The sequence below is a fragment of the Cupressus sempervirens genome, chromosome 3, assembly GCF_028749045.1.
Source record: "Cupressus sempervirens isolate cs-2001-9-10 chromosome 3, ASM2874904v1, whole genome shotgun sequence".
Lineage (NCBI taxonomy): Eukaryota > Viridiplantae > Streptophyta > Pinopsida > Cupressales > Cupressaceae > Cupressus > Cupressus sempervirens.
Window position 1 is genome coordinate 818,602,840 of NC_143120.1, and position 11,306 is coordinate 818,614,145.

The 11,306-nt window shown below is 31.2% G+C and overlaps 1 protein-coding gene across 1 annotated transcript; it reads left to right on the plus strand.

The window, feature by feature from the left end:
- The first annotated feature begins 8,501 nt into the window (after positions 1-8,501).
- LOC149569298 (putative pectate lyase 22) lies at positions 8,502-10,130 on the plus strand. The gene is made up of 5 exons (XM_089816882.1): positions 8,502-8,677; positions 8,776-9,400; positions 9,509-9,612; positions 9,692-9,824; positions 9,925-10,130. Exons 1-5 carry the CDS (start codon positions 8,502-8,504, stop codon positions 10,108-10,110), a joined length of 1,224 nt encoding a protein of 407 aa, XP_089673008.1. The 3' UTR covers positions 10,111-10,130.
- The last annotated feature ends 1,176 nt before the right edge of the window (positions 10,131-11,306 follow it).

The window sequence follows — 11,306 nt, forward strand, 5'->3', positions numbered from 1 at the left end:
AAATTCCTAAATAGGATGAGATTCATGAAGAGAATGAAAGTAATGAAGAGGAAGAAATTGGTACTTCTACTAATAGAAACAAATTAGAAGGCATAACAAATTTGATGGATTTGGATTAGGAACTTCTTTTTAACCAAATTCCATCTAAAGATATGATAAATGATAGCACTATTAGAAAGAATTATCAGAACATGTGGGATGAATATTTTAAAGATAAAAGTATATTTGGATAGGCACAATTATTTTTTAAGTTATTTAGGAGAAAAGATATAAGACCTATTTTAGAGCTGTTGGGTGTTGATAATAGGAAAATCCATGCACATAATATTAATAAAATAGTAGTTGAAAATTTACAAAATGCTTATAACAAAATTGACAAAACAAATCGAGGAGGTTATTTGAGTAATGCACGTGGAGCACTGATGACTACTATATCTAGTAGAAAATTGACACATAGAAAATAGGTACGTGCAATTTCTGATGTACTACATATATCCAAAAGAACTATTTAGAGATACATCAAGAGGAGAAATATGCTAGATGATAACATTGAGAATAATTGAGTGAATATTTATAGAGTTCTCGAAAAGACAAAATTTTTGTAGATGTGAAAATTTAAGTTATTGAATTTTAGACTGCACATTCTCATGTTTCTTCTAATAGGCATGATACTATACAAATTAAAGATCAAGAGAAAAGGGCCAAAATTGAACATCCAAAACATTTCATAGATATAACTCAAAGTGAATTATTTAAAACATTCAAGCAAGAATTTTGAAATGTCAAAATATTTTAGAGAATGTTTGAGAGTGTGAATCCTTCCTTTGTACGCATAAATAAGATATGTGAAACTTGTTGTTGTTGAAATCATGTTGAATTTGGTCTACACTTGAAATCATATAAAAAAGTTATGGTAGTACTTGATCCTAATTTGGTCATCCCTAGCAGTACAATACAATTTGTGAAGTCCATATTATGTGATGAATTAGAAGATTTAGACGAGTTCAAATTCCAATGCATCAAAAATCAGTGTGAAGATTGTGGAGATTTATGCAAATTTTTTGAAATGCAAATTGAGAATATTAATGAATCCACACCAATTTCATGGATGAGATATGAATATGAGACATACCAAAATAAGATAGAAGATGAATCTAGAAAAAATGTATTCAAGGAGAGTAAATTGTGTCATGATGAGTTTATGACCAAGTTTCATCCATTGAAATATCCACATATCCAACATTGGCATGGTGCACGATGGAAAGCTAAATAGTTTCGTGATTCCAAAAAAAAATTTCCACCTAGTTGTATACTTTCAATTGTAGATTTTTTTGAGAATTATACATTCACACCTCAAATAGAGCTTCAAGGGAAATTTTATCATTCTAAACAAGTCAAGCAATATTTATGCAAGTGACCTATAGACATGCACAATTTGAGGTGGATCAGATAGAAACATTGGACGAAAATGAATGCATCATCATCAAAGAGGTTCATTTTTATATTAGTGATGATAGAGTTAATGATAGGAGTTATGTGGATCATTTTTTTGCAATATTCTCTCAAGATCTTAGAAATCATGAATAAATGTTTTAGAGCACTGGATTTGTTTTGATGGATGTGCAAGCTAGTATACATGAACTTACACATTTATTTAACTTTATTTTAACTTACATTTATTTGTACATGCATATTTTGAGTTGATACATGTACATAGATAATTGTAGATACTTATCATGTTTCATGTTCATAGGACAATTCAAATCTAGAAAAACATTTAATTGGTTAGCAATGCAACATGCTAGAACCAATGTTAAGTTTTTATGAATTTTTTTTGAAAGTGGACATGGAAAAGGGGAGCATGATGGAGCAGGACCATGTATAAAGCATGTGCTTCGATAACATGAACTTGTAGGTAAATATATGAATTTGATGTGCATGTTTAATACTAGTAGCATATATACTTTTAAATTATATATATATGCATATTGTATGTACATATAGGCAATAGGATAGAGAAAGAAAATCAAATTGTTGAATGGTGCAAAGTTCATTTTGCTACTCAAGATGTTGAATACAATAAGCATTACTTTTGGGAAGTGAAAGGTAAACTAAATTATATTTATTTTTAATGTATTTTTAAAATTGTTCAATTTTATATTAAATATAAATATTTTGAAATACGACAATTATTTTTAATATATTTGTAATAGATATAGATCAATCTAATCCTTACAATTGTCAAACAATCCTTGGTATTGGAAGTTTGCATCAAGTGATGACTATAGGAAACCATAAAACTCCAGTAATTAAAGTAAGAGAGACAACATATTTTTGTGATGATTGCATTAAGGACAATCCAGTGAGTGCATGTGAAAATATTGTGAATGGATATGTTTCACATTGGAATTTGAAGGAGATAGTTAGAAAGCCTCCTTTTGAAGATGCTAACATTAAGATTGACATTCATGATCTTGTATATTCAACTGCTTATGAGCGCTTTTCTGATTTAACTATGGTAGGTTTGTGCGCATATATACATATATATAAATTAATATACATGTCTAGTCATTTTAAAATTAATTTATATTTATCTAATTTTTTATATATATGTAGAAAATGTGGACTATTATCTTTTAAGATGCATAAAAGAAAAACACAATTTTCTAGAAGGAACTATAGATGCTAATCAATAGTCATACCCAATTGGATTAGTTTTTATTGAAGGAACATATTATCAACAAACAAGGGTAACTGATAGTGGTATTGAATTTATTGAATACAAGCCTAGAGGAAAGGTTTTACATTATAGTAACCATGTTATAGCAACCAAGTTACAATTTGAAGCAATACAAAGAAGAGGATATCATGGAAATCAAAAGTGGAAATTATCTATTGAAGAACATGAAAAACTTCTAGAGATATTTAAAACTAGAGAGGATCCTAACAATACATTGTTTGTGGAGCTCTAGTTTACTTATGTAATTATTGTTTAGCTTTAGTTTAGCTATGTCTATATAACTCTTATACTTTCACATTTAACATTGAAATGATATTTGTTTTATAAATTTGTATACATTGGATCATTTATCTTGGATATGCTAAATTAGACATGTTGTGTTATTTTTATTTAAATTAGACATGGATATCTCATTTAAGACAACCTCTTAGGACCTCCCCTTAAGACAACCTATTAGAACCTCCCCTTAAGACCACTTATTAGGACATCCCCTTAGTACCACCTTTTAGGACCTCTCCTTAAGACAACCCCTTTAGTATTTGTATGTATTTATATACATTGTTTATGTTTTCTTACATATGATTGTTAATGATGTTATGTATTTATGTTATATTCTATGTTATACTCTTTATATGTTACATGTACATGTCATTAAATATAGTTAATTATACTTAGATTAAGGCATTAAAAACAATAACATATACATATTTACATAAATATTGAAAATATACATACATTCAACATGAACATAACATGTACATCTATGTAAAATAACACATCTATGAAATAATGTATACATACCCATATAAAACGTATCCAAAATACCATATAAAATGTCTCCAAAATGTGACATCAAATATTTCTAAAATATCACATGCGTCAAATGCATCTAAAATAACATGTACATCCATATAAAAGCATCTAAAATAAGGCATAGATCTAGAATAACATACATATATCCATATAAAAGCATATGTAAAGTAACACATGTATCTGAGATAACATACATCTCTGGATATAAAAGTATTTGAAATGACATCTACATATATATAAAATATCCTAGCAACATCAATGAAATAGATACATGTGTAAAATAACATCAATCATGTCCCCCTCCTGATCCTTGACTCCAAAAGGCTCTACGATCTAGATCTGTGCCCTGTGTCATATGAAAGAAAATTGTAAAATTATAAAATTATACATATTCATGTGTATACATGCATGTATTAAATATCATATGTGTACAATATATATACATATACATATACATATACATATACATATACATATACATATACATATACATATACATATACATATACATATACATATACATATACATATACATATACATATACATATACATATACATATACATATACATATATATATATATATATATATATATATATATATATATATATATATATATATATATATATATATATATATATATATATATATATATATATATATATATATATATATATCAAATATATAATAAAAATACATAACATACCTATCATTCATGTTGCGAAGGATCTGTCAAGGTCTAAAGATCTTCAAAATGCAACAAAATATGACTAAGACCCTATAGAACACACATGTACGTATACACAAGTTAAATTGAATCACTCAAGAATATGTACATGTGTAAATTATAGTAACAAATAAATAGAAACATTTATAAATTTACAATATTTACCATAGCATCATGTAATGCTCTACCAATTTGACTAATATTTGAGTCATGTAGTGATAGAGTGACCTCTGAATCACAGAAAGTAGGTGCTCTAAGGCTAGGTTGTGCATGAGTAGGAGTAGGAATAGGTGCTAGAAGATCCCAAGTAGGTGTGGGGATAGGTATTGTAGGGGAAAGAGTTTTATGTCCCTCTATAGGAGCAAGAGTTGTAGAATGTGCAAGGATATTCTCTTGTCTTTGTGAGGGCTATGGTCCTACCATGCATGAAAAAATATGGCTGATGTGTCCACCAATGTCATGAAGAGGAATCCCCATGATCATTGATAATGCTTGATATGCTCCAAGAAGATCAGATACTAAATAAGATGTCATATGGTGCAATGCATCCATATCTAATATGGCTAAAACCTCTAGTGGCAATGGTAGATCTACCATCTCATATAGATCATCTGGTCTTGTGCTAGAGCATGCACCTATCAAAATGGGGCCATGAGATCGTAACATGTATCTACCACATCTATCTAAAGATATCTCCTATAACTATGTGACAACTGTGGTAATGCTAGAATATATCTAATTCTTTAATGTATCATCAAGAACACTCAAACCCATAGCAGTCATCTATGGACCTCTTGACATGATCAAAAGGTTTGGACCCACCATTGCCCATTTATTAATAGGCTTAGGGGTGTCCACATGTCTATATCTCTCTGACAGTTGGCCTTGGCCCTATCCAACATGACCTAGAAAATCTATATATTCAACATCTTGATGTAAATAAAATTTTGTAAACAATTGTTTGGAGAAATAAAGGGGAAACTCATCCTTTTGTTGCCACTTGTGATGCATGGCTAACCACCAAGGATATATAAATGGAGCTAAAAGCTAATCTACACACTTCATCACTAAATAACCTCTAACCCTAGCACTATCTATATACAAGGGAAACATGGTCTTCACCATAGTGATGGATACTTCACTATTAATCTATGAATACTTCATAGTGCTAGTGACACTATGAGAAAGGGAAGAGTAAAATGTCTCAATACTAATATCATCAAATGGGTTTTACCTAGAGATCATCTCGATTATCTGGCATAACTCATCTCTAATAGAAACAACCTTCTCCCTATTAGGGAGAGTGGTAGAAGCTAACAATGTAGAATCAAGATACTTGAGAGCATGACATAATCTAGCAATAGTATCTATAAATAAACATTGTCTCTCCTCAATAGATGATGTCAGTCTATGTGTTGTGCCCGACTCAGCACTAGGATCCCCTCCATGAACACTAGCCTCACCTAAGGACATAGGTGATCTAGTAGTATCGGATGCCATAATGATATATGCAAAGATCTAGATATCTATAAATGCAGAGTTAAGATATACATACATAAGTACATATAAAATTGAAAGTTAAATTTAATTTAAAACATGTATGTATATAAATTTGTACAAAGTTGAATGTAACTAAAAATATGCACATGTTATTTAGTACATATAGCTCATGTATGCGAATAAAAAATATGCATGTATGTTATTTATTACATCTAGGTTTAGTATGTTAATGTTCTGTAAAATGTAACTAATTTTTTATTATCAACTACTAAACTCTATGCTAATGTTTTGTAAAATATTTATTATGTTAATGCTTTGTAAAATATAACTAATGTTTTATTATCAACTACTAAAAAAAGCATTTAAAATATAATTAATTTAATTAATAGAAAACTTTAATGAACAAGTGCTAATCTAAGATGCTTGTATGCTAAATATATAACAAACTGAATAGCTACAAGTTCCATGGCGGGAGGTAGGGCTCTATTTTTTTTGTAGCAGGTGACTCTATGATAATTTTTAGATGGGGGGCTAAAGGTTTATTCATAATCTTTTCCTACAAAATGGGAGCTCCAACTTTTTAGCATACTCAATTTGAATGGGTGGAAATGGGGTGGGCCTAGAAATAACCCATAAGCTTAGGGAATTTGTTGTCACATGTCAAGAATTCCTTTATTTTTCCATTAAAGAGCTAATTAATCAATTTAGAATCTCATGCTACTCTCACTCTATAACTCATAGAAACTTTTTTAAATTTAAGAACATAATTATTTAAGATGAAATAAATTTGAAAATTCATAAGACCCTTCACCATTAAATATTCTGTAAAAATCGAGGACTACCCACTCTAGTCTTATAATGTGAAATCATAAGGACCCATTTTCCTTCAATTACAAAAACCTAAATGTTGTGTGTTTTGGTATGGCTTAAACATCACACACGAAGCTTAATTCCTAGACCAAAAGTGTTAAATTGTCAAAGTTGACATTTTTTCCAAGCTTTATAAATTGCACTATGATACATCTATTAGAAATTCTTTAAATTTATGCTTCTCCATCGAGTTTGGAGAAATTCCCTCTACGACGCATGTTTTTTCACTTGTGAGATTGATGAATCGGTGGGCTTAGAATGTGAAGAGTTTCATTTAAAGTTAGAGGCTGATTTCTTGAATTTTTATTGTATGATAGCCTATAATGATTCTCTGACATTGTTACTCTCTACAATTAATCAGTGATGCAAATCAACCTCTAAATGATAATCCTATCTAGATACCATCACCTTAATATTCGCACACAAATATATCACCTAAGTTTAGAGAGGGATGGCTATCTAATATCTACATAAGAGAGTTGAATGACATAGCATGCCATGTAACCATAAGAAGATATTCATGTGGAAAATCTCGTTTATAGTTAGAGGCTGATCTCTTCAGTTTTTATTGTATGACAACTGATATTTTTTGTATCATATTGATACACATGGCTACAATAATCAGTGGTGCAAATCAACTACTAAATGATAATCCTCGCTAGATCCCATCACCTTAATATTCGCACATGAATGCTATATCACCTAAATTTAGAGAGAGTTGGCTATCTAATATCTATATAAGATGTATGCACCCTAAAATGGTCACCTAGACTATGAGCTCTCATTATTTAATTTATGAAATTTTCTGAATCAATGCATTGCAGTATTTTATTAAATCAATTCAAATCAATTTCTTTGATCAAATTGTAATTAATTTAATTATTTCAATATTTCTTAGATGTTTAATCATTTTATCCTAAGTCTTATTTAATTAAAAAAAAACTTCTCTTTTAATTAAGTAATTAATCCACATTTAATTAATTAAGAGAAAAGCCCCTCTTTTAATTTAATTAAATATTTATTTATAATTAAAAGAACTTGCTCCCTTTTAATTAAATAAAATCTCACATTTCCTATTTAATTAAAAGAACTTGCTCCCTTTAATTAAATGAAATACCACTTGAAAAAGGAAATAAATTAAATGAAAATAAATAAATCTTATTTTTCTCTACACTTAAATGCACATATCTCTAAATTAGATTCCTCTTTACACTTTCTTTTCAAACACTCCTCTTTTCTAATTGGTGGGATTTTATCTCACATGGATCAAAAACTATTTTCCCATATTGGTTGTGAAAAGTTGCCACTTCCACATTTTCCTTTATAAGGAGCTCTCTCCTTTTTATTTTCATATATGAAGAACAACATAAAGAAAGATATATATAGAGAGAGAGAGAGAGAGAGAGGTTTGTTGCTATAGTATTATTATGCTACAAGTTTAGAGAGTGATAAGAAGTTTCAGCCTTAGGGTTTGGACATTGGGGCTTCATTGCAACTTCCCTCTTCTTGTCTTAGTCTCTCTTGCATCCATGGCTTCAATCACCAGGTTTCATCCTTACATTTTCATATTATCTTATAGTCATATTTGATTTCATCGATTAGATTTTTTTTATTGCATTGCTTTGCATTATTATCATTTAGATTAGTTTATATCTTCATTTGCATTCATATCTTGATAGTTCAATCTTTTGTTTTATGGTGTACTTGTATTGGCACAAACTAGGTCAAACTGAGAACTTATATCACCTAAATTTAGAGAGGACTCGCTATCTAATATCTATATAAGAGAGCTCAAAGTCATAGCATGCGATCTAACCATCGGGAGTTAATTTCTCACCGATAAAGATCAAGATGGCCGCTACTCGAGCTTTACAGCTCTCCCTCGTGTTAATAATGTATTTATTTTCCTTGGAGTCCAAAATAGTAGTGGCGAGATCAGTCGAGAATTCTCATGTACTAATTAATGTGACGCATGAGTCTGGAAATGGTATGGAGAAGCAAGAGCACGTAGTTCAAATGTTAGAAAGGTTAGCATGTTTTAGAATTTTTTATTTCCTTTTAATATAGCTACCATATATATATATTGGTGCAGAGCATCTAAATGATTTAACTTCAATATAAGCAGGAGTTTGAATGGATCAAAGGTGGGGTCGTGCGGAGCGGGGAACCCCATTGACGACTGTTGGCGTTGCGATTCTGAGTGGGCTAAGAACAGAAAGAGGCTTGCTGAGTGTGCCATCGGATTTGGCAAAAACGCCATTGGAGGTAAGAATGGCAAGATTTACAAAGTTACTGATCCCGATAATGACGACCCAATCAATCCTCGACCCGGCACTCTGCGCCATGCTGTCATCCAGACGGAGCCTCTCTGGATCATTTTCGAGAGAGATATGAATATTCAGCTGAAGCAGGAGCTGATCATGAACAGCTACAAGACTATTGACGGTAGAGGAGCCAAAGTCCATATTGCCAATGGAGCTTGCATTACAATACAGAATGTGAATAACATCATCATTCATGGAATCCATATCCACAACTGCAAACCTACGGGAAATGCAAATGTGAGGAGCTCACCCACACATTATGGGTTTAGAACTATGGCTGATGGAGATGGGATTAACATCTTTTCGTCAAGATCAATCTGGGTGGATCACTGTTCGTTGTCAAGCTGCGCAGATGGGCTGATCGATGCAGTCATGGGGTCCACTGCTATCACCATTTCAAACAACTTGTTCACTCAACATGACAAGGTGCTGCTGCAAATAGATCATTCTCTTTAATTTCTTTGACACTTGTAACACTTGTAAATACTATATATTAAGCTGTGTCTATCTCAAAGTTATTGGTTTCTTTTCCAGGCGATTCTCCTAGGAAACAGCGACGAGTATACCCAAGACGTCAAAATGCAAGTGACAGTTGCATTCAACCACTTTGGAGAAGGGCTTGTTCAGCGCATGCCCAGGTTTGAACAAAATGATCTTCCTTAAACTAGATGAGGGGCTTTTTATCCATCTGAGTGTGGTATTCATATTGTGATGCAGATGCCGACATGGGTATTTTCATGTGGTGAACAATGATTACACAAAGTGGGAGATGTACGCAATTGGTGGAAGTGCAAATCCCACAATCTACAGCCAGGGGAACAGATTCCTTGCTTCCGACTCCCACAAGGAGGTAATTAGACTAGAAAGATCACGTGTTCGTGTGACTAGTTATAATCTAATGCAGGTATTCAGACGTAGAAATGGACTAATATAAGTATATAAATGTGCAGGTGACACACCGGCAAGATTCAACGGGGAATTGGAAATCAGAGGGAGATATGATGTTAAATGGGGCATTCTTCAAAGAATCGGGAGCCACGGGGATGTCAAACTATGCCAAAGCTTCGAGCATAGAGGCAAGGCCTTCCTCCTATGTGCCTTCCATCACTGCTAATGCGGGTGTTCTAACTCTCTAGCTTCCCAACCATCATCACCACATGACTCAATTAAAGCTTCTCACTTATTTTGCCCTCTTTTGACGTCGAGATTCTCTCATTACTTCAGATAAATTTCTGAATAATACACCTCCCAAATTTCAAATATATCAATAAATTCAATTCATGTTGAGAAATTCATTTACATTGAAAAAAATGGAAAGCTGAGAATAGTGAAATCATGCGTGAATAAAAGGTACAGACAAAAAATGATATTGTTCTTAAAGTATTGATTGAGATAATCTTGATAAAGTCTACATATTTCATTTATGTACTATCGTTTAATATGTTTTTTATCCGATTTTTAAAAAATGGTTTTAGGTTGATTTATAATGGTTTAATAGCATATATTTCTAATATATAATCCTATATCGTATTTATCATATTGTAAACCCTTTTCCCTTTTATTTGTTAAATTACATATTATTGATTGTCAAAGACTCCAAGTTTTTAGAAATACTCTAGAAAGACAACTAAATGTAAGGTCCACATTCTCTAGTGTGAACTCTTTTAAAAAGAAAAATAGGTGTCTACTCGCCATAAAGATATGTGGGTATTGATTGTAATGCAATATACTTTAATTCTATTTAATGTGTCAAATCAAAATATTCTAATGTTCATTACAAATATGAATTATTGGTCAACAATTGCTTTAAAGTGAATTAATTTAAACCTCAATATCTTAAAATGCCACAATTAGATGGATCATTGCATAGACATTGCAAAGTAACCTACCAATGGTAACAAAAAATGGTAGGAGTTTGTGTGTTTATGTGTCAAAATTCAATTTTAGAGTTAGATATAAGCAATGTGAATTCGGTCTTGAATTTTATAGCACGACGATCTAGACAAAAGGACATGGAATATAGGAATCATGAATGAATGTATGTGAATGCAACCTAGATGTCCAAGGGTATCATTAGAGCATGTAAATATTGAACAAGAGAGGGATCTTAGCTGAGCTCTTTTCATTTTGAATAAATAACAATGAATGAGTTTAGATAAGAAATTAAATATAATTAATGATAAAATTACTCAAGACATGGCAATAGAAACTATTATAGTTCTTCAAATCTACTTTCAAAGTACTATCATTTTTTAAAAAATGATCTATATTAAAGGTCTAAATTGGAACACAAAAATGTTATTTTTGTATTTTGAATTTATAGCACACCATT